A 24,380-nucleotide genomic window follows, 5' to 3' on the forward strand; every position below is an offset into this window, starting at 1 on the left:
TGGAGGCACCACCTGTTCGTTCCTCAGTTATCAGCTCAACTCTTCCAGTATCACAGCGCTGGCCTGTAGGGTTCATACACCTACTGAAGGTCTTGGAACATATCCCTTATGTAAAAAGAGACTTCTGTGTTTTGTTTTTTGCATCTCTTAACATGGCCTGAAAACGTATGTTTACTGAGATGAAAATAACTTGTCATCTTTCTCCTGGTATAGAACTGTAAGCCCTACGAGTAATTTCTGTATCCTCAGGGAAGAGTGGCTGGCACACAGGAAGTGTTCAGCACGGCTTGCCGAATGACTGAGGGGGGCTGGGAGACAGTAGCGTGGCCCTTGTTGCACAGAATGGCTCACCTACTTCTGAGTTTCTGTGAAGAGGAAATGTGGGACTGGTCTAGCTAGAAAGGCTGGGATGGGGCGAACCTATTCATCCAGACTTGGAGGATGTTTTCCATTTAAGATGAAAATGTGATAGAAGATAAGTTCAAGGATGGTTTCCATAGCGAGCAGTGCAGCCTCCCAGTTCATTCTGAGCAGAGCTAGCACACAGCCGAGGGAGCTGAGCCCCCAGCCTCCTAGCACCTTTGTGGCTGAGCTCTGAACCTGCTCAAGGGGAAGCCCTAAGCTACCTGACACTGACCTTCACGTGCTCACAGCTCCAGCTAGAGGACCCCAAAGGCCTCAAGGTGACAGGATGAAGCAGAAAGTTTTACAGGACTTCCAGGTGACTAGGGGAGCCACATGCTTTTCCTGAGCCTGTGTTTGTGTTCAGCTGCACCACAGGGAGTTGGGCTGAATGTATCTTTACAATCTTCCCCACCAGTGCCTTTCTTTGACTGTGTGAGTTCTGTGAATGAGATAAATTGGGCTAGCCAGCTAAGGGTGGGGCCAGAGCTCAGGGAAAACCAACATGGAGTCCGCTGAGCTGAGGCCAAGAGCTCAGTAAGGCCACAAGGTGGCGGCATTGCTGCATTAAGACGCTCAGGTCAAAGGGGGGCAGTGGATTTTCCAGAAACCAAATTACATCTCTCAGGGTGAACTCTGCAGCTATCACAGAGAACCTTCCCTCCCATTCCCAACACCCTCAGACTCTCAGGGCCAGGTGGTTCTAAGACCCAGTAGCCTCTTCTCTCATGTGTCCTGGGAGCGCAGGTCCACTACTCACTCCTTCCCCTAGACAGGACTACCTGTCTGGCCAGACCCTCAACTGGCCACACTATGGCCACATGTGCCACTAGATGGAGGCCACCAGAACTTTTTTTTCCAAAGACATTCTTTTTCCCAGTTGCCCAAATCAAACACCATCTTCAGAAGGTTCAAGCCCCTCCTGAGTCCTCACCCCTGCTGAATCCTAGAGAGGAATCTCTGCTTATAACATTTAGAGAGGAGCCAGAGAGGAAGGAGGGCAGTGTGTCTGGGGAGGGTACTAGGGGGAAAGGTCTGGCTTTGTCGAGATAAGAATGGAAGAATCAACCTTTGTTTGGCCTCAACTGCCTCAGTGGCTGTTGACATACAGGCGGGTGTTTCCTGAGGCTACACAGTGTCCATCAGCACCCCTTCCCCCACTTCCTGTGGCTAGCAGAGGGGCAACATCTGGAAGCTGGGGGAGGTGAGTGCTTACAGATGCCTGCTGAATTCTGTGGGTGGAAGGCAACCTCCTCCCTCAGTTGGCAGCCAGATTTCTAGGACAGTCCTTCACTCTCCCAGTTCTGTCCTGGGCCAGGGTATAGTCTGATAGTAGAGCTTTGCCTTGGCTATTTTGCATTCAGCATTCAGCTTGCCCTTTTTCTCAGAAGGGTGTTCCTAAGTCCTCAGCATCCCATCCTGAGCGCTCCTTCAGCATCTGAGCCTTCATCTCTAATACTGGAAACACCCAGCTTCCCTGTCACCACTGCCTTCGCCCCCTGGAGAACAGTTGGCCAACTTAGCCACAGGTCCTCAGCATCCTGCATGTTATTGGTGCATGATGGTCCAACCGCTTCCCTGGCTGTCCCCTTTCCCAGCACATGCCTGTACTATCCAGCCATGTCTGATGGGGAAGCCACTCTGTCCGATACACCTAGCCCAACCACAGCATACATGTTTCAGTATCATTTTAATTACAATATTTACACACACCCATTTTTTTATTCATAAAAAAACCTCGATCTTCTCATCTCTGGAAATTTCTATTTCCAATCGTCATTGAAATCAGGACCCCTGCTCATCCCTCTAGAAGAAATGATAAGGCCAGCATTACCCCAGAGGAGAAAGCTTCTGGTCCTGGGGGAGATGTCCTTGGGCTGTGACCACAAGGGGTGCAGTGCAGGGAAGGGGTTCATAGTTGGGAAGGCAGAGATGGGGTCTACTTGGGGACTCTGAGGCCTCAGCTCTACTGGGAGCAGGGGAAGAAGGGGCAGGCCATGGTGGTCAGAGGAGCAGGCCAGGATCCTGCCGTAGTGTGAGAGGGTGCCTCAGAAGAGCACTGGGCAGGAGGCTCTGCTTCAAGACCCTGTCCTGTGACCCAAGCTCAGTTTGAGTGGCCTAGAGACCAGGCTGTGCAGTTTGTTCTAACACGCCGAGCACAAGGCCAGGCTCCAGCCAGAACACTGTGCCGGACTCTTCGGTATGGGATGGGGCTCCTGTGGCGCTCGGTGGAATTCGGACAGAATGTGGGGAGCTGGTGACCAAATCTGCAGTGTCTTGGAGGAGGGACAATGGAAATGGCTTATAAAACATGTTTTCTGGCTACATTATTCAAAGGGAGCAAGCTCAAGGCATTACTTTGGTTTCCCTAAAGTACAGAAGGAAAACGGAAGCAGAAACAATAAAAGCAAAGCCTCTTGGGAGAACGCTGGGGCTTAGGAAAGACCACCCCTCCCCCTTGGGTTCTTGTAGTAAGGAGGGAAGGAGGTCAGGAGCTCACGATTCCAACATGGCAGCTGCTGGGCCCACAGCCTCCATGGCAGCTCCTCTGGACCCTGGCTTTTCCCCGCACCTGAATCTAAAGAAGCCTGGAGTCTGGGTTTGGAGAGATAAAGGTACAGAGGGCTGGGGTATACCTGCCTCCCTGCAAGGTGGCAGGCCCCAGGGGTGGCGTCTGCGGCATGTGCAATGGGAGAAGGTAGGACGCGAGGGACATCACCTCCATCACGGAGGCAGCTCACAGTCAGAGGTAGGGAGGGCTGCTTTCTCGGACACCGCCCGTCTCACCCCACCCAGCCAAGTCACAATTCGGTATCAGCCACGTGTTGTCTTGCTGAATGGCCGTTTCTGGAGGTGGCCTGGCCGGTCCCGTTCTCCTGAGCCCCTCGGTTCACACTGGCCTTTCCCTGAGCCTCAGAGGAGGCCCCAGGGCCTGAGCTATAGCCCTGGCCTCCACTGTTCTCCGTGTAATAAGGGTCTTCACCCTAGACAGTGTATAAATAAAGGAGCATTATCTGATAAGCAAGGGTGTGAGGCACTGCGAGGGGAGGGACCAAAGGAAGTTGGGGAAGGGATGGGCAGGGGGTGCAGCTGTGTGTGCAGACTCCTTTCTTCCTGGACAGCAGTCAGGGCTCCAGCTCCTAGGGGAGAAAGGACAGGGGAGAGGCACCACACCAGGTCAGCAAGTCTCAGCAGCCAGTGCCCATGAGAAAACTGCGTCCCATGTGCAGAGACCTCCCCAGAGCAGGTCAACACCCAGAGGCCAAGAGCCAAACGTCAGCCTTGCCCTCCCTCATATGGAACAGGAATAGATTTCCTGTCCCTATGTCCTCTTCTCACAAGAAAGTGGCATACACTGGACATTTAATAAGCTTGCAAATAAGTATGGCTGACCTACCAGCTGGTTCTGGTTGTATCCAGCTAAATTATCACAAGGAGGAACATAATGAGCAGATGAGAGGAATCATCTGATATGACAGCGAACGGTAGGTGGCCCTCAGTTACCCTCCCCTTGTAGTGTTTCCATGATTACGAGTCTGCATGTATCCATCTCTCTATATCAGGGCATGTAAAGGCTTTTTCTGACATCCCTCGCTATGACATCCACAAACCTCCCTCTGATTCCCTTTGCCCCAGGCCTCAGAACTGACCAGCCTTTCTCCTGTGGGGCTCCAGCTGCGGCGGTTCATCAGGAAATAGCCAGTGGTGCCCAGGATCGCCAGCAGGATTCCTGAGGTGACCAATGCAATCAGGGTCTTTCGGGAATAACTCTGGTGGCTCCCAACATCTTGTTTGCTGAAACTTTGGATTCCCAGCTTGAGAAGACAAGAGAAGGCGGCTAGTCACTCAGGGGAAGAGTTCTCAAAGAATACCCCAGCCCACTCTAGACCCGAGTGTGCAACCCAGCAGTGAACAGACACCAGAGAACACAGACTGCAACTATTTCTGGACCAGAAGTGAGATGAACATCTCTTAATTGAGCTGCACTGTAAAAGTTCTGGCTCAAACCCAGAAAGTTGAAGACTGTCATAAAAAGATAGAGAGGCAGGAAGTGAAGGACTAGAGAAAAGCATCACTTCCCCCTACTCTGTGAACACACTTGGCCCAATGCTTCCTCAGAGACCCAGGATTTTAGAGGACTTACCTTTTCCAGGTCAGACTGGTGCTTTTTCAAAAGATCGAATTTTCTGGAAAGTTCTGGAATTAGAAACACAGGTTGCTAAAGCTAAATGAGCTCATCCTTCTCTATCCTCCCACACCATTCTAGAGATGTTCTCGTGGCGAGGGAGGTCCTTCTCACCCACCCAGATCTTTTCCCTACCACCTGTGCTATCTGGCACTGCAGTGTGGAGTCTCCAACAGGGACCTTCTCATCTCAGTCCTGTCCTCCCATGGCCTTACTCATTCCTCAGGGCCCCATGCACATGTGCCCGTACCTGTGCTGTTGGCCAAGACCACCAGCAGACACTGTGGCTTCACCTCTGACTGGGCAAGGAGCAAGGAGCATGTGGCGTTCACAGCTGTGGCGTCAGCCTCCCCCTTCCCGCACAGTATTGGGATCAGGTCCTCTCCTCTGTCTTTCTTAAAGTCCTCCTGGGAAGAGAGAGAAAAGTGGAGGGCAGGAGACATAATTACTAGTATCCAGAGAGTCTCAGATAAAAATGTTCACTGAAATCTCATTTTTATCCCCTCCATAGGAAAGGGCCTTTCCCAAGGGGGTGAAAGTACTGCTGGCTGTATATGTGTAAAACTGCAGTAACTGAACAAATTTCCCAGTGCCAAATCATGTATCTATTAGTATTGAAGACATCAGAGAATGAACTTAGGAAACACTTTCTTTCTTTCTTTTTCTTTCTTTTCTCTTCCTTCCTTCCTTCCTTCCTTCCTTCCTTCCTTCCTTCCTTCCTTCCTTCCTTCCTCTTCTTCCCTTTGCAGTAATGGGAATTGAACCCAGAGCTTTTCCACTGAGCTCCATCTCCAGCCCATTTTTTATTCTGAGACAGTTGCTCAGTTGCCCGGGCTGAACTTGAGCTAGTGATCCTTCCTGCCTCCACTGCGCAGGTGTGTGCAACCATACTCAGCTACCTCACCTTATTTAAGGACCATCCATGTACAGGTATGCCATGCAAACTGAATTGAAAAGAAATCTCCAGCATCAGAAAATATCAATAAAGCAATAATAATGAAATCTTTTGGGTCACAGTTAAATAGCCTCAAATGCTCGCAGAAGAGCAAAGGAAGTGTGTGGAGAATGCATCTACATGAATGCGCTCGAACAGGGTCTTCAGAGACTGCTCTCTTATCTCCAAAGGGAGCCCATGAAGAGCGCAGCTCCAACCACGCCTGAGTTCTCATCTGCTCCTCCCTTATCCTGTTCTACTCAAAATATGGAACACAGTTTACTGAAATCCACAGATCTTTCTCCAAGTTGCTGACTGCTTCATGGGAACTGAAGACCACTAGGTTGTTCTTCAACAAGTGACTCTTAGGAAAGCATGCATCAGGGCACTGGTCATGCCCCTGAAAACTCTGTTCTCCCTCCCCAGGCCTTCTTCCAGCAGGCTGTGATCTGAGGTGGCCTCCCCCAGGCTTTCTCTGTCTTGAGGGCAGGTGGTAGAGAAGGAAATGCCTGAAGGCTCTGACAACTTTCCTGTAGGGGAAAACTGCTGGGCGTGTGACAGGCAGGGGAACTGGGCTCCACGTTCGCAGGCCTTGGCAGGGCCAGAGATCCTCCCTGTTGGAAAGGAGCCTGGGTATTTTCCTACTCCTGAGAGCAAAGGAGGAAAACCCAGGTTCCTTTGTTCCTGGGCAAGGCAAGGTCAAGATTGGCCTCAGGCCCCTGCTGGGATGTGAAGAAAAATCTGAGGGAAAATAACTGGGCTTGGAAGAGGCTGGAAGAGCACAGCTAACCACGCCAGGTCACAGAGCGGGACTCTAAGAGAGGTTTCACCCAAAAAAGACCAGGTTATGGAGAAATGAAGGCTCAGCCACTGCAGCGCCATCTCAGAAAGGGACCAGTTCTGGCTCCCCAGGGAGTTGGGTATAGAGGCCCGGCTTCTGGAAATTCGGCTCCTTAACAGCCTCTGCAGTAGGTAATGTGGACACCACACTGGACACAAGCAGCAGTCTCCTATCCTAAGAGTGCAGGGGAGTCCTCTCTGCACATGCTTCCCTGAGAGGAATCCTAGGTCACCTGCCCGAAACAAAACACTCTCTTCCCACCAGGCCTCCTAGATGGGGTCAAGGAGCTCTGGGCTTCCACGAGTGTGTGGGTAAAATGTGTCCACATCTTAAGTAGGGACAGTTCTAAATCAGCCAAACAGAAAGGCACCTTCTGAGGGCTCAGCGTGGAGAAGCTGCGGCTCCATGCTGTTCAGCTGTTCTAATATTTATCATGCCCTGACTCTTAAGACACCATGTGAAAAGCTCTGCGTGTGAATGTGGGTGTGAATGTGCACATACAGAGACAGTAGGGATGGAGTGACAAGAGTTACTGCGATTCCACATGATCAGAACCCTCACTTCATATGCATAGCAGTTAAAAATAAATGCTGTAGCCAGGTGCGGTGGCCAGGTGTGATTGCTCACACCTGTAATTCAGCACTCAGGAGGCTGAGGCAGGAGGACTGCCATGAGTTTGAGGCCAGTCTGGCTACACAGTGAGTTCAAGACCAGCCTAAACCACAGAGAGACCCCTTGCCTCAACCACAACACCACCACTTTTAAAATTAATTGCTCCTCATGATGTATGAGGTGATGCCCTAAAATGCTTTTCAGACACTAACCCCTTTGGGCCTCCCAGCGCTCTCCAAGATGGATGTTATTTTCCTCTTTATTTTGCAGATGAAGAAATTAAAGCATAAGGAGATGACTCACAGGGCCCAAATCATAAGAAAGGCACACCACCAAAGTGCTCTGGACACACAGGAGGCTGTGGACAGGCCTGGCTTGGAGTCTGCAGAAATACCTCAAAGAGGGGCTGCAAGAGTGGGTGGGACATGTGCAGGTGAAGTGAGCAGGGAGGACATGAGAACCACAGCCCAGGGGGTGACGGGACAGCAGGGGCCTGCTTGGTAACCCCACACACTGCTGATGCCCTGTGGCACTCTCTCCTGCCTGTCTTTGGGGAAACTGAGCACAAACCCTTGCTCTGCTTCTTACCTGAATCTTCGAAAGTCATGCAACTGGTCTGAGAATCTGGCCCCTCACCCGCACACCGGGTTCTGGTGACTACAGACCAACTACGAGAAATGTCCATTGTATTAGGAACCGGGGTGGGGAGGAGCGCTATGTAAACAACAGTTATTCCTATTCTTAATAACAGCAATACCAGTGGCTGTTCAGACTATCATCTACATCACCTAGTACTGGGCATTGAGCTGTACGGCTTTGTACTGAGCTCCATTCTCAGCCCTTTTTTATTCTTTAAGAAGGGTTTCATCAAGTCGCTAAGTTGCCCAGGGTGGGCCCCAGCTTGTGATCTTCTTGCCTTAGCCTCCCAGAGTACTGGAATTACAGGTGTGTGCCACCATGCCAGCTAGAATTCCTATTTGGATCATGCTGCAGTACTGCTGTTGTTGTTTCTCTGTGACTAGACTAAGTGTGGCCTCAGGGAGGAAGGGCGTTCATTGTATAACTGGATCCAAACCGCACCCATCACAGCACCAAACAAACAAAAGCACTCAGGGAACTGGTGTCCAACTCAACACCCCAGTGGCTGGCCTCCTCACGGGCCCCTCCACCCCTTGGTTAGTTCCTTGGACTAAGTTCAAGGCAGTAACAGCGGCCAGCCTCCCACTCTGGAGTCCAGCAGCCTGGCTGAATTGTGTTTGGGCTGGGAGGAGCAGGTGGAACCTGAGCAAAGCAGTGTTTCTCCGGATGCTGGAAATCAACATCCTCCCTCGAGGGATGCTATGGGCAAACATCATGGGAGAGTGGGCAGGAGGAAGCCACAGCCACCTCACACTCTTCATGAGAATCAGGTCTGCAAACCCCTAACTACGTCTATTCACATAGGCAACTTTGCAAAAACAATGAAGCCAGCCGCTTTCTAGAACAGCATCCTCCACCTCTGCAGTCTCCTGACCCACTGAAGAGGTACACAAGGCGCTGGAAGTGGGTGGGGCTGGCATTTTTCTTAATGACCTTTAAAATATTTCCTAATGCTGGGCTTCAGGGCCCGAGCCTCTCCTACCAGCCACCTCTTTCCAAGTTCTGTCTGCCTTGCTGTGTGAGTTTAACAATGCACATTACAACTGCTTTATGTTGGGACAGGAATAATTAAGGGACTGGCTACCACTCATACTGCAAGAGGTGTGTTGCCCAAGGGTATGGGGTCCCACTGTCCCCCGCTCTCTGGCTCCCCCAGCAGGCATGCTGTCCTCATAAACCCTCATCTGTAACTGATGCTTCCTGACCTTTAGTGTCTGGCGGGGGTGGAGGCAGCCTACCTCCGATGAAGTCACCGCTGAAGACAGAATAGTACTGAGAACTAAGCGGGTAGGTGGAAACTGCATGCACACAGATGTGGCAATAAAGTTTTAAAAAGCAAATTTAGAGAAATAACAAATTTTGTGGGCAAGGCATTTGAATTGACATTTCTCTAAAGAAGGTTTACAAATGGCCAATAAGCCCATGACAAGATGCTCAGTGTCACTACGCATCAGGGAAACACAGGTGGAAACCTCACTCAGGTGTCACTTCACATCCATTAGAACAGCTACTTCCAAAAGTAAGAACAAAAATCCAGAATATGATAGTGTTGAGGAGGATACAGAGAAAGCGGAGCCCTTGTTTACTGTTGCGGAAATGAAAAACATATAGCTACTCAGAAAAACAGCACACTGGTTCCTCAAAAGTTCAAATACAGAGTTACCATGTGACCCAGTGATGCTCCATCAGGATCACACCCAAAAGAGCCGAAATCAGGGTGTGGGAAAGATATGTGCACACTCGTGTGCAAAGCAAAATACCCAAAAGGGGTAAAAAAGCAAAGTGTCTATCAGTGCATGAAAGGATAAACAAGATGTAGATACAATAAATATATATGCAACAAATTGTGTGCCTACATCATAAATGACGTATATACAACACTTTAGAAAGGAAGGCATTGGTGATGTATGCTACCCATGGCTGAGTCTTGAGAACATGATACTAAGTGGAATACACCAGCTGCAAAAAGACATCATACGATTCTCCTCACATGAGGTGCTCAGAGGAGCTGAGCTCAGAGACAGGAAGAACAGCGGCTGTCAGGGCCTGGCGCAGTGGGGGTCTGTGTGGGAACGGACTTGCAGGTACACAAGATGCGGAGTTGTGGAGGTAGGCTGAGCCACAACATGAGTGTACTTAACACTATCACCGCACGTGTTAAAATTTAAAACAATATTTTGGTGAATCCCCCAGACAAATGGGTGTAACTAAGAACAACATCTTCTCACAGTTCAGGAACTGTTTTGGGAACCACAACCACAAACACTAAACTAAGCAGACACTAGAGCAGAGAGGATGAAAATCAAACCCGGGGAGACTCTGCTAAGGAGGGTTCTGAAAGGGAAATAGGTGCTTGAGACGAGGGAAGCCGGCTCTCCCTCCCCTTGGCTGACGACAGGAGAAGGGTGGGGAGCAAAGGGAGAGACACTGGGGTTTTGGAGTCTCCCGAAGACAGGCCTCAGTAACTGTTACAGCTTGTGTCTAGAAATTACCCCAAAGCCCCATGAGATCATAGGTGTGGCTTTTCAGAGGTGGCTGGATCTAGAGTGTATGATGCTGGGATCAAGGATGTGATGCTGGGATGGATTCACAGTGCAATGCTGGGATTAAGGTTGCCCCTCCCTGGGTGTGTTACCTGCCCAACTGGTGGCCTGGATAAAATGTAAGAGACAGAAAGAGGGCTGCTGCTGTTGTTGCTTGTGGTTTGCTGCTTGCTTCCTCTCTACTTCCCTGCTTTGCTGCTTCCTGCCTTCTGCCCACTATGAACTGTTTCTTCTCTGTGATGCCCCTCTGCCATGCCACCTGCATTGGAGCCAGTCAGCTACTGGCTGAAATAAGCCTTTCCTCTTGTAACCTCGGGTGTCAGGTATTCTGTCTAGGCAATGAGAAAAGTAACTAAGACAGTAACCCACACAGGAAGAGCAAACATAGTAGTTGTCAGAGTGCACTAATGCAGAATGAGTGTTTGGATAGCTGAGAAGCAGATGTGCAGAGTGCCAGGTTGGACCAGATGCAGGTAGGTACCAACATTATTTGTGTAATCTTTCATGCTCCTCATTAAGCTGGGTGTAGGACCCAAGTATCCCATGGGTAGAACCAGGACCTTAAGACCCTCTGACACCAGGAGTACAAATGCATCCATGGAAAATCAGGAGGCACAGGACTTGTCACAGCCTTAGGGACAGACATGCTATCATGAATAAAGGGACTGTCAGACCAGCAGGGAATACGAAGGCCCACAGATGGGAACCTGAGATACACCTGGGAGCTGTGGCTAAAACTTCTGGATCCAGAACTTCTCTGGTTGAGGAAATCTGAGCATGGGAAGTAGCAGGAGGCACTTGGGTTTGGGAGCTGGGAGAAGGTGCCCGCAGGAAGAAAGGGAAGGGACAAGGGCAGCAACACCAGGGGTCATCAGCACCATACATGTGCTGCCCAGCACTGGATATGGGGAGCCCCTCTCCTTCCAAATCCCACTCCCTAAATCTCAGGGGAACCTGCAGAGCCCTTCCTAGCTGTGGCACATAGGAAACTGGACAGCAAAAACCACAGTGAGAAAGAGACGGGAGCAGAGCAAGAGCAGTCAGCTCTGGTGCAGCACTTGTCTTGCACGGTGGCGCTGGTTCAAGGCAAACTCCAAAGAGTAACAGACACTTGGAACACTCGGCAGGTCACCAAGGAGGAGCCATCTGTGTGGCACTCAGGAAAATAAATGTTCAAGGCGAGAGGGGAAGATGGCTATTTTCCTTCATTATAGTACAGATTGGACAATTTTTTTCCTAATGAGTAGGATTGAAAATCAGCATCAGAAACACCCTGACTGTTGCTTCTACACTGTATATTCACACTTAGCTGTCCCGCACACTGCACTGAGTAATTCCGTTCTGTGAACTTTTTTTTGCCTGTTTCCGAACAATTTTTGTTGTTGAACAGTTTTGTTTGTTGAACAATTTTTGTTGTTTTTAAATGTCTCTAAGTAAGTGACTCCTTTTGGTATAATTTTAAAAGACTGATAAGTCAGAGAGACCCAATTAATAGTCACAGGTGAGTTAGCAGAAGTCAGAATGGCCAAAATAAGTAACTAAAGCCCTCTACGGACCACGGTCTTTCCAATCCGTGTGTGTCCTCATGCTTTCCTAAGTGGATTTCCAATTTGTACGAAAAGGTTCTCTTCTGTATGCAAGTAGCACTCCCTGCCCCAGAGCCGTGTTAGTGTCGGGATGCTGGAGTTACTGAAGCAGCAAGGTGGCCTGCTATCTCCATTAAAGGTTGACATCCGCCCCCTACTTCCTCACCAGTGCAGCAGGACAGGAGGCTGAAACGCGAGGTGGAATCACCATGAAGAAGAGCGGGCTATGGTGGGAAACAAGGTAGTTTGCCTTAAACAGTGAAAAGAACCAGCTAAAAAGCTCCTGAAATTAATAAGCAAATTCAAGAAAATGGATAGATCCTAGGTAATTATTCAAAGCTCCATAACTTTCAAGCATCTCAGCAACAATTAATTAGAGTATATAGGGTATCCGTGCTATAAAAAAACCTTAATAAATCCTTCAAATTTGAGCCAGATGTGCCACACACCCGTAGTGCCACCACACTGGGAGGCCAAGACAGGAAGACTGAAAATTTAAACTTTAGTGACTCAGCAGAAGCCTGTTCGGAAAAAAACAAACCAACAAAAAAAAAACTAGAGACATAACTTAGTGAAAAGACCCTGGGTTCAACTCCCAGTACAAAAAAAAAATACAGGAAAAGGGGCTGAGGATGCAGCCGAGTGGTACAGCACTCATCTTGCGTGTGTCAGGCTCTGGGTTCCATCCCCAATACTCCTGAAAGAAAAAGCAAACCAACAGAGAGCAGTGTTTTCTTTTCTTTTTTTTTTTTTTTTTTTCTTTTGAGACCAGGTCTCCCCATGTGGCCCACGCTGACCTCAAACTCACTATGTAGCTCAAGCTGGCCTCAAACTCACAGCGATCTTCCCACCTCAACCTCCCAGGATGCTGGGATTACACGGGTGCCACCACGCCTAGCTTAGGAAAACATTTTAAAACCAAAAAATACAAAAGAGAGCTACAGAATAACTCTAGGAAAAAAACTGAAGGTTTTTAAGCAGCTCCAATTAAAAACTTCAGTGGCCTTCTCCGTGTGCGTACGCACATGTTAGTGTGCATGGGGAGGGCAGTGATTTTGACAGATGTCTCCAAGATTTTCTAAGAGAAGAGCGAGAAACACTGCTCTTTTTACAGTATAATGAGGAAAGACCTTTCCACTGGATAGTAAAAAAGCACAGTCATGTAAAAGTACAAATTTTTTTTTAAAATTTTAAAGGGACAAAACTATGGCCAAGCATCTGAAGAACATGATCAGAACATATAAAAACATAAACTACAAAACTGTAAACCACTATAGCATTACAAGAAAGTTAATTCTCTGTCACACAAGAACTGACACTGCAGCCAGCCAGCTTATATGCAGTGAGGACACAACATCCAAGCAAATGTAGATGTGACAGCCTCAAAAAACAATTGCCATTGCATTTGCCTTTTTTGTCCACCAGATGGAGCCTCAAACTCCAAAACTGAGTATTAGAAGCAGCCAGACCCTGGTAAAGACCCAGACCCCACCAAAGCACCACCTGATCCAAGAAGGCGGGGCAGGTCGGATGGGGCCAGGGGAGAAGGGATGGGGTGAAGGGAGAAGCGATGGGGCTAGGGGAGAAGGGATGGGGCGAGGGGAGCAGGGACGGCATGAGGGGAGGAGGTCTGGGGGTGAGGGGAGAAGGGGCAGGTGACTTACACAGCTGGAGGTCTTGTTTAGCTCCAGGCAGATACTATGAGTCAGTTTCACTTCTTTAATTCCTGCACATTTGATTTCTCCCTGCATTGAAACAAAAACAAATCCAATCACATGACTTTCTTTGCTCTTCACTTTTCCCCAAGCCCTTTCCGGTCTGGTTTCTGTGAGGTGCTCTCTTTAGAAGTTTTAAGGAAAGGGAAATTCTAAAAGGTGTTAGCTGACTAGAGGTTTTTTTCCATACACACTGCGTGTCTCTAATACAAAAATCCAAAATCTGCAGTGTTCTAATCTACAACACTTTTTGAGTGTCAACACGATGCCATGAACAGGGAAGTTCCACACTGTGAAACCTTGCTTCTACACAAAAGTACTGAAAAATATTGTACAAAGTCACCTCCGGGCTGAGTGCATGAAGGTGTCCTGACAAGACATAGATGAGTTTTGTGTTTTGACTTGAGTCTCATCCCCAAGACATTTCATTATGTATCTTCAATATTTCTGATCTTTAGAAACCCCCAGCCCAAAACATTCCTGGTTCTGAGCATTTTGGACAAGGGGTATCAGCTTGTCTACACCTTCTTCTGCCTCCACTGCTCCTACCAATAATCAAGCCTTGTGTTACCTGCCCGGGCTTGCAGGAAAGTGACTGTTTACAATCTTGGTATAAACACTGGCTTGGATGACGCAGAGGTGGGCTGGGAGGGTCATTTCCCATTTGAGCTGTTTTCCCTCAGCTCTGCTACACGCCGCCAGGAAGGCCATCTACGCAAACCCATAATGAGGTGGCCAACTCTTGAGTCGTATGCTGGCTCTTTAAAAGCAGAAACCTGTGCCCCTGCGCAAGTCCTTAAACTCCACACCCTCAGGCTGCTGACAGCCACAACCTCAAGGCAAAGGAGGGCAGGCTGAGCTCACAGTCTCTGGTACCCAGTTCTTACTTCTGCCAATGATGTCCTCCCAGCCTCTCCACACCTGGCACAACCACCAGACTCTCCCCTTTGGAGGAAACACTGTAATAAACACCTTGGGAGAGGCAGCTCCATTAAATATGGATCAATTCCAGATTCTCAAAGTGAACCGGTGCATGGTCGGAGCTACACCCTTGGGCCCTAGAAAAATCCACAGAGGACTGGGTGACCTCTGAGATTCTCTTTTACTTCTATTTCCCAAAACTGCAATGTCCAAAGCACAGCTCAGCCTGGCCCTGGACTCCACCCCTTTCCTGGCTTTCTCTGCTTCCCGACAACACTGAAGTGCATGTTTCCACGGGAAACCCACGAGACACAGAGCTCGCTGGCAGGTAGGAAGGAGGGGAGAGAGCCTGGCTGCATACAGATGAAATGAAGGGCATTTCGGGCCCAATTCACCCACCTTGATGGCACTTGGGGCAGGAGAAGATGTGTAGAGTTTGGTGGGTGATGTCATCACAGGGCTGGTGGTGGTGGTTTCATTGGAAACATTGACAGATGGCGTGCTAGACCTCAAGGTCACATTTGAAGCTGAAGCATTTCCTGTGGTAGTGAACACCGTGGTGGTAAGCACCGTGGTGTTTAGGGAGGTCTGTGATGGGATGGAAGAGTTTGTGGGTTCAGGGACCAGAGTGGTTTCAGAGGTAGACGTGAAGTTGACTGTAGTTCCTGAAAGATACCAAAACACATGCACACAAGCACATGAACACACAAATGAAAAGACCATCTCAGTTCATGGTGGGGCTGTGGATATCTTACCCAGATCATGGAAGTGGGAGCGCTAACAGTTACTTTGTGTCTTACTCCAGGTAGAACTCATTCAAGCCAGCTCTTGGAACCACAGCTATAATCTAGAATTTACTCCAGAGGTCTCCAGACTCTGAAGAGAACCAGCTGTTGCTTTACCCTAGAGATGCCAAGGATGGGCCCACCTCCCTTCATTTAGAAAAGACCAGACACCTCTCTATGGACCCCCATTCGATCTTTATTGTAATACAGCTGAGCTTGGCATGGGGGAGAGGTACAGGGAGCATTACTGTTCAGTGTCAGCTGCCGAAGCACTGGCCTGAGGAAGCTGTCACTACAGGAAGAATCATCTCAAACCTACTTCAGGGTCCCCTGAGCGTGATGCTCACACCACTAATGCATAAGATGATGGTTCCGTCTGCGGGAGGGCAGCAGCCTGCTAGTGCTCTAACACTGCTGCTTTGCGATGGGAGGCATGACTCCTTTACCTGAGATGGTAGTTATGGTCCCTGTGCTGCCCACCGAGCCATGGTGGGGGGTGGTACTTCCAGGGGTCACTGGTGTTGTAGTTTCCTGGGGGGATCCACTGGTGGGAACAGATGGAGAAGACACTTTCAAGGTGGAATTCTCTGTGGTTGCAATAGTCGGGCTGTCATTTGTGAAGCCAGAGGCTGTAGGAAAACAAGGAAGGAAGGCTGGAGTGTAAACCTTCCTGGAGGACCACGACATCACTTGATCAGTCTGCAGCTGAGCAACAGGTCAGCCAGAAGAACATCTTCCTGGATGGTGGACTAATTTCCTACTGCTAGGTTTGTCCTGAGCAAATAGAAAAGTAAAAACTTATAGACACACAAGTGTCTGGTATAGTTTTTTTAAAAAACAGGAGAGAAAGTTATAAGCAACAAAATGAAATATAACAGGATAAATGATATATACACTTAAAATACTATAATCATACACACAATCATCACAAATAAAAATTTATGAAAGCTGTGGCAAAATGCAAATGTGAGGCAATGTTCATAATGTGTTCAGTGAAATACTAAAAGTATAAAATTACATTTGCATAAATTTTGCAAAGATTGAAAATGTGAAGAAGGAAATGTTTATGTTTTCCTTTTGGTATCTCTCTTTTGGTCAGTTTCTGCCCAATATATTAACTCTTGGAATAATTACACTCACTATAGCTTAATATCTTTAATCTCCTTAAAAACACAGATCTTCCCCCATCTTTTTTCTGAGCTCCTCATCCTTTTCCTCATGACTGCCAGCCCATGCACCTTCCCTTTGTTGGGTATGCTCAACCGTAGCAAACAACCCCAGTTGTTTTGTTTTTAGACAGGGTCTTGGTATACAGTTCTGGCTGGCCTTGAACTCACTATGTAGCCCAGTCTGGCCTCAAACTTGTGATCCTCCTGCCTCAGCTTTCTGAGTGCTGGGATTACAGGTGGGCACCACCTGGCCCAACTTCCTTTCTTTTAGGAAGCTTTGACCTGGGAATCCCCTGATGAACTAGAGAATGGAAGGCCTGGTTTCTCATCAAACATGGAAGGAAGATGGCACTGCCTTGGCTCTACCAGTAACTAATTATGTGATTTAATGTCTGTGTGCCTCAGTTTACTTACCCCTTAAGTAAAAGTCTTTTCTGTCTACCTTACACAGATTGTTGGGAAGATCAACAAGGCAACAAATGCTAAATTCCTATGATAGCAAGTTCCTAGTCTAGTCAGTCTCAAGATCTTGACTCCCTTCCACTTCCTTGCATATACATCTTTAGAGTCAGGAAAAAGACTTCTGCCTGGACCCTGCATCTTAGAGGGCCCAGACCCTGAGGGGTCCACTCTGTCTCCTGTGAGGATGACCTTGTCTTCTAGATCACACCAGCATCAAGTCCTGGAACTTCTCTCACAACCAGCACCTGTGTGGACCTTTTCTCCCAGCCTACCCTCCCAACCGAACCACAGGGAGTGAACTGCAGCTCAGGGTATGTCCCAGGGTGCAGTGGTGGCCAGGAGTCAACTGCTTGCAGGGAGCAGGGTTAACACTCAGGTGTGTAGCTGGAGTGTAAGGTCCTCCCTGGACCACAGCTGAGGTTGGACGGACAGAAGGGCAGCAGGCTGGGGCTAGGGCTGGTCTCTTCCAGTTCAGCCACGTTGTGCACTGCATTCCAAGAGTGTGAGAGGCCCCAGTGCAAACCTGGCCTTCCAAGTGGCAAGAAGGTGGGAGATTATTTCATTTATCAGTTAGCTGGCCTGACCTGCACCTGTGACTGCGTAGACAGAGAGGAGCAGGGTCTCTGCTGCACTCTGGCCTCAGGCCCTGAAGAAACAATGAGTAGACAAGTTATCCAGAGCTGATCCCGCAGTACCATCTGCAAGGAAATGCCCCAGGGCCCCAGGACACCCTAAAGCTTGTCTCTAAATTCTGTCCATTGACATCCCGGTCTGTGTTTTTCCCACAGGTTTTCCAGGTAAACAGCAGCACAGAATGAAATCCTGTTTTCCTCAGCATCAATTAACCAGAGACCAAGAGTGCTTTCCCTACACGTAATGACAGGGTCTCTCTCCCACACCTGTCTTCCTCCCGGACCAGCTGCAGGGAGACTGACATCAACACTGAGTGCAATCATCACCTCATGATATGAACCGGCGGAGGAGGAGGAAGACTATTTACTACTGCTGTCTCAGAGATGCAGAACCAAAGCCACTGAGGTGGAAGGGCATAAATCATACCAGGCGAGGGGCAGCTCTCGCTGAGGTTTAGTTTGATCTTGAGTAGATGGCGCAAGGGAGTGAGGCTGGGTCAGAACTGCCAGGGACCAGGGTGTGTCCTCAACCACTGAGAGGAAAGGATGGGTGTGCTCCCATGTGACTTAGATGGGAGATGGGTTGATCAAAATAAAATAGCTGGAGAAGTTGACCTAGGCTACTTCTTTCTTTAGATAGAGTTACCTCTGCAATTGACTCCAAGATAGTAATTTATTACAGGGGCAGGTGGAGGTAACATGAGGACACTGGACTGAAGGATCGTGCTGTCAAGGCACCATTCCAAGACACCCCAGGAATCCCCCCTCTTCTGCCCGCACCCTCCCTCCTCTCCTGAAATACATCAACTTTTGGGAATCCCATCTGGCTTTGTCTGGCCCCGCCCTCTTTCTTCTCCAAAGGAAGCTGGGCCTGGCCGAGATGATGTCATGCTTTGAACCCCCTTCCCCAAGGGGCTTCATTCACCCAGACAAACACTTCTGAACTCTTCCAGATGTGAACAAAAGCCCCGCTGCTAGTTCTAAGGACAGAGGTGCCTATTGCAGAAGAACAAAGCAACTGTGGCTCCACCAGCTGCTGACCTGCTGGGGAAGGGCTCCCTACTGCAGCAACCTCCTCCCTCCCAGGGCCAGGGCCAGGGCCAGGGCCAGAGGAAAGGGCAGTAGGATCTGTGTGCAAGCAAGAAGGAACTCCATCCCCACAGTCATTGCTCAGAGCCTAGGATGAACAAGAGAGACTTCTGAGACCCTGGGGCAATGGGACAAAGAGGAAGGGCAGAAAGGTGAGGCTAAGGGACAGGCCAAGTGTGAAATGGCACAGGACAAGGGACACCAGGACCAAGGGCTGATGTGGGCTCCATTGTATAGGGCTGAGGTGAACTGGTGGGTCTGGAAGGAATGACATCCTGCCAGGCAAGACTGATTGCTTCTTCCCATACACACACGCACGGCCCAAAACCATTGAACACCAACCTCCCTTTATATCTGAGCTTCTGACCCCCACCTCTGAAGGGGTAACAGCAGTCTAGGACGGTGAGAGCCCATCAGACACTGAGAGCCAAGGAGGAAACCTTCACTCCACCCCACTCTCCACAGGGCACCACTCACCCCAGCTCCACAAACAACTAGAACAACTAACGGCTGAACGAGGGATGCCTCCAACTGTCCTCCATAGCTGTGACACCGAAAGACTCATGGTGACCCTAGTTATCCCTACACAATCTCATTGCTTAAACTTGAAGCAAGAGAGGAGGCCGAGGTGTCAGGACATCAGCACATGGAGATTCTAAGAGGCCGAACAGAATGTACGTAGTAAAATTCACACATTGGTCATTATAGGTACTGTTCAGAGGCATATACAAGCCAGTAAGTGTGGGCATCTGATATCCTTGCCAAAGATGAAAATTAGGAAAAGACTATGTGAAACAATAAGTAACAGCTAGAAACTAAGAAACCAACATAAATGAAAAACAGACCTAAGTGCCAAACCCACACTGGCCTGGAATCGTTTACTGGGGGAGTGAATGGACACACACACCTTCCGAAGCATTCATGATGCCACTGAACTGTGAGGCCTTTGCACTGAGCTAAATCCCCAATGCTTTTGTTCTTTTGGGATGAGGTCTTGCTAAGTCGCTAAGTTGGCTGGGCTGCTCTGGACCTTATGAGCCTCTGGCCTTGGCCTCCTGAGAAGCTGGGACTTTGGTGAGCATCACCATGCTTGGCATCAGGAGAGCCGATTGACTGGAGTCTCTGGATGTCTCAGGCAGGGCCCAGGCCCTTGGGAAGGGCGGGAAGCACAATGGCCTAAGAAACAGGGGCTCAGCTCTGCACACTGACTACATTCAAGTGCTTCTCTCAGGCCAGTGTGGTGGCACACACCCGTAATCCCAGCACTCTGGAGGGTGAGGCAGGAGGATCACTGCAAATTCGAGGCCAGCCCCAGATGCACAGTGAGTTCAAGGCCAGCCTGGACCTCACAGCAAGACCCTGTCTCAAAAACCCAAATCCAAACTCAAATAAAAACAAACAATTGCTTCTCTCCCAAGTTGCACGACCTTGGAAAGTGGTCTTATTTCATCTTTGTAAAGCTGTCCCAAGAGGGGCTTTTAAGCAGAGCCTGCCTCTCTTAGCTGTTCTGAAGAACCAAGGAGACTACGCAGTGGGCCTCTCTGGGAACTGAGCAGAACCCTGTGGCCCCACCACACTCGGCCGCTTCCTTTGCCCCTCAGAGAGCTGAAGACTTATCTCACGCGTCCATCTGGCACACACGCACAGATGCTGTTTCCTCCCGGTAAGGTGGCAAGCACAGGCTCCTCTGCGCTGGGTTCTCAGGGAGCCCGTGTGTCACACACAGCCTTAGGCAGGCTGTGCGGCAGGATGCGCAGCACTGTGCCGGGTGTGGTCACGGTTACACAGTCTCCTCCTGACCCTGTTTAAGGGGATTTTTATTAGACGAGGCTGTCCATGAAAGATGACCAGGAGGAGAAGAGTTCCACAAAGTGACAAACTGTGGCTTACGGAACAAATCCAGCGCAGGCCAGTGAGAGAAATGTTATAAGACAAAGTAGAGTAAGTAAGCATCAGAGACCACACATGGCCTCCAAGTCCTACAGTGTTTACTGTCTGGCCTTTTACGTGAAAAGTGTGCTGACCCTGGATCTGAAAAAGAAGAATTTAAAGAGGGGAAATAAATTGCTTTCTTCGAAGTTCATTTCACATAACAAGGACGTGTATTTTTCCTTTGTAGGCACCAGTGATGGGCCGGGGATCTTGCCCAGTCCTGCAGAGAGCACAGAATCAGAGCCAGCTCAATTCCTCCCCTGCCGTGGGCACTGGTGTCACTGTAACTTGACTAAATTCCTCCAGGACTTTACCACCCAGTGGGGCCCCAGTGGTCTTTAGGAATCTTCATGAAGGACCTGATTAAAACTGTGACAATCCAAATCATAGAATTAGAATGACAGTTAGAAATTACAGGAAGGCTAATTCCACTAATACAAGGGGGAAAAACCCAGATGTTGTTAGTTTTTAAAAAGGATGAGCTGCTTTGGGGAATTAAGCGGGCATCCCTGGAAGTACTCGAGAAGTATTTCTGTTAGGGGCCCTGCCTTGGTCTACCATGAGTCTGAGGCATTTTGGAACTAGGATATCTCTTTCAGTTTTAGAGGCTAAACCAGGACGAGATGAGGGTAAACCAGTTGTCTGTGCCTGGACGCCTCAAGTGTCCCAAGAGTCCCCTTGACTTGCCAGGGACTCACAGGTTGCCTACATTTCTCCCGCTCGCTTCCTCCTCAACGTCCTTGTGTCTCTGACTCCTGGGTCAAGGTCTAAGGCCTCCCTGTCCTGAAGTACAGGAGCTCCACAAGCACCGTGCCACACCAGGCGGTTGTGTGTGGCTACCAGAGCACAGAGGAAGATTACAGGGCAGTACCAAGGAGACAGCACAACCTGACACATGAGACGCGGCACCCTAAGGAGGCTGTGCTGTCAGGAATTTCCTAGCCAGCTCTTTTCCTCCCTACCCATATCTCTGTTCCTTTACTGCTACAAGCACCTCCTCCTCCCTCTTCCACTTCTGCCCCCAGGCTGCAGAGCCTTCACCGTCACCCACCCAAACACAAGGTCCACTTTATCATTGCAGCAGTCTGGCCTCCTGTGAGCCTTGCACATCAGGGTTTGTCCAATTCCCACCCACAGACCTACTAACACATTTTCTTAGACAATGGAGCAAGCTACTTAAAAGATGCCACTCCCCTGAGAAGTACACTTTTTTTCTTTATTTTCTTCCCAAATCAGGAAGGAGCAGACTTCCCCCTTAAGCCAGTAGGTCTTTTCCTTTGCCTCTGAAGGGAAGTGATTCACTCCCTGCTGGGGTCTGGCTTGCAGGTCCATTTGTTTGGCTCTCCACCCTTCCAAGACACATCTTTGTTCTTAAAGCACAGAATCAGGGCCCTTGAGACTGAGTATCGTAGCGAATGTGTTTCCATTTCTTAGCTAAGCAGGGAAGAAAATGTTCTCATTGGAGAAGTCAAAGCCTTGAAAACATGGACATTCCACCCTGAAGACTGTGAGGATTTGTCCTGGAGGGCGGTTTTTGGTTCTATTTGCCTTACTTTCACATCTGTAGTTCTCCACACTGCAGGACATTTAGTCAGAGTCAGAGTAACTGAAGTCAGTGAGAGAGGAAGCCCGAGTACCCTGAGAGTCCTGGTGCACACCCAGCCCTGACCCAAGCTGGGCCCAGGCCTTCCAGCTCAGAGCTGAACGGAAACCAGGCAGACAGAACCCTGGAAGTGGATTTGTTCCTCCCAGTTACTTGTTCCTGTGGGGCTCTGCTCCTGAGTTTATCTGCAGCAGTTTGGCACTTCTTGCCCCAGCTTTTGGAGACAAAGACTTGGAAAGGAAGGAGATGAAGACCAGTGAATGAGGAGGCCCAGGAGGTGGAGCCAAAGGGATAAGAAAAGCCAAACAGAAATGTTGCTACACTGGGGCGCTCGCAAAGGTTGTGCCTGCTGGGTTGGTCTTATCCAGGGGAGCCCTGGTGACCACTGAATTAGTCAGAGGTCCCCAGGGCTACTCCTCCTCGGCGACGTCGCCATGTGGCAGAAAGTCAAAGGGTGGAGTCCTCTACCCTCTGGAAAATAGCTGATAAAATTCTTTTCTCTTTTATTTTTCCCCTCTTACATGTAGCCCCAGACAGGATATGGGTGTGGGGTCAACAGGCACAAAGGACTCAAAGGAAGAAATGGAGTATGACCGTGCAGGCCCGGGGACATTGTCAGGGTGAGGGGACAGACTAGTCTTCGGAGAAGAGCTACCTTGAGCCTGATGAAAGGGACTTGATAATTCCTCGTAGGGCCTTGTCCCAATGGTGCCTGCTAGACCCCAGCCCCAACCCGGACTCTGATCTACAATCAACCTCACTCCCTACAGAAAAAAAAAAACCTCTAGTGATCAATCTTTATGTCTCAGCCCATGCCAACATCTCACAGGCACAGAAAAAGAGATCTCCCCAGAGCAAGCTCTTTGTTGGGGTAGTAATAAAAAAACAAACAAAAAACAGAGCCCTTTCTGCACTAAATTTCCCAACAATCACGGAGCCCACTTTTTGCAATGCCCACTGATTGGATTTTAAGGGACAGTCACTTATTTCCTTTGCCCCACAATGCACTCCAGGTCTGAAAACAACTCCTAGCATTAAGAAACAAAACAGATCTAAATGAAAACCCTCAGGAGCTCTTTGGGAAGGCACAAAGCTAGAACTGGCCCAAGTCTTCTGGCAAGATTGGGCCCAGGGACCCACGTCCCACCCTTGGCTCCAAAGTCAAGTCCATAAAGTTCTCAGTATCCCTGCTCAGTTTTACAGGAGCCACTGCTCCTTCCACCCCCACCTCTGCAGGGCAAGGTGAAAGTGCAACTAACTGCCCAGCTTGAGGAAATAAGGAAAAGGTGGACCTCACTTGCCCAAGCCCCTGTCATCACAAGCTGTGCAGTCAAAGGAGAGGGCCGCAACGCCTGGGCATCTCAGCCGCCCAACCACTCAGCTCAGCTGTGGGGGCACAGACTAGCACCTACAGTAGGGCTTCACGCCCTCAGCAAGAGCTTTGTCCTATCTCAAAGGACATACCCTGAGCTGCCACAGTCCACCCCAACCTCACTCGGCAAGCCCCAGCCACAGCCAGCTGTCTGTGGACATTTAGCAGAGAAGATCCACAGCAGAGTCCTGCAGTGGGTCCAGGTGACTCTACAGGTCCACCACCGTGGGTGGCCTTCAGTATAGCTCAGTGGAGGGAAGGGAACCCTGGAGGGTGAGACGCTGAAGAGAGGGCAGGTTACAAAATTCCAAACCTCCAGGTGCGGAGAGATGTTAGCTTACAATGTGCCTATTCCTTTTTTGTTTCCTTGCCAAAGTGAGACTGGGCTTCAGAAACAGGCGTAGGTGTGTGTGAGCTGGGAGTGTCCTGACCTGTCCACTAGCTTTAGAACTTGGCGGGCCCGGGGAAGAACACTCCAGAAGGTAACAAGTCGGGGTCTGTGCAGGAATCTGAGTGGCAGCGAGAATAGGGAGGCGGATGCAGACCACGTTCTACTACCGCCTCCCCTCCCGGAGGAGCTGTGTGCTAAGTACAGGGGCGATTCCAATTTAGCTTTCTAATCTTGACTGCAAGGCCTCCTCCCCGCAAGGACTGTTCTTCATCCAGACTCCTCTGCTCACCTCACACGGCCTTCCTCCCAGCCTCCGGGTGTTGGACCCCTCGCCGCGCCCCTGGCTGGCTTCCCTCGCGTCCCTCAATGCCCACTCCGGGCTCCGGGTATTGAGAGGCTGTGGGCGCCTGGGCCCGCCCCGGAACCCCACTCCCCTCTGGTTCGCTGCTCTCGGAGTCAACCGCCGCCACGAAACTTCCCCGCTTCTCTAGCCCCGCTCCAGGTTCCAGCTCCAGGCTTGCGCTGCGCGCCCCTGGCCCCGCGGGCGCGGCTTCCAGTCCACCGCG

The 24,380-nt window shown here is 49.7% G+C and overlaps 1 protein-coding gene across 1 annotated transcript; it reads right to left on the reverse strand.

Moving 5' to 3' along the window:
* Nucleotides 1-2,075: 2,075 nt before the first annotated feature.
* On the reverse strand, nucleotides 2,076-15,793 carry Cd34 (CD34 molecule; the record flags this gene model as incomplete). Its single annotated transcript, XM_005375443.2, is given in 7 exon segments — nucleotides 2,076-3,386; nucleotides 4,053-4,217; nucleotides 4,547-4,599; nucleotides 4,839-4,995; nucleotides 13,408-13,488; nucleotides 14,779-15,044; nucleotides 15,611-15,793. Coding segments are annotated over 7 exon segments (1,088 nt in total), but the record flags the coding sequence as incomplete, so codon positions are not given.
* Between the last annotated feature and the right edge of the window lie 8,587 nt (nucleotides 15,794-24,380).

The sequence above is a fragment of the Chinchilla lanigera genome, unplaced genomic scaffold, assembly GCF_000276665.1.
Source record: "Chinchilla lanigera isolate Chin_1 unplaced genomic scaffold, ChiLan1.0 scaffold00005, whole genome shotgun sequence".
NCBI classification, from domain to species: domain Eukaryota; kingdom Metazoa; phylum Chordata; class Mammalia; order Rodentia; family Chinchillidae; genus Chinchilla; species Chinchilla lanigera.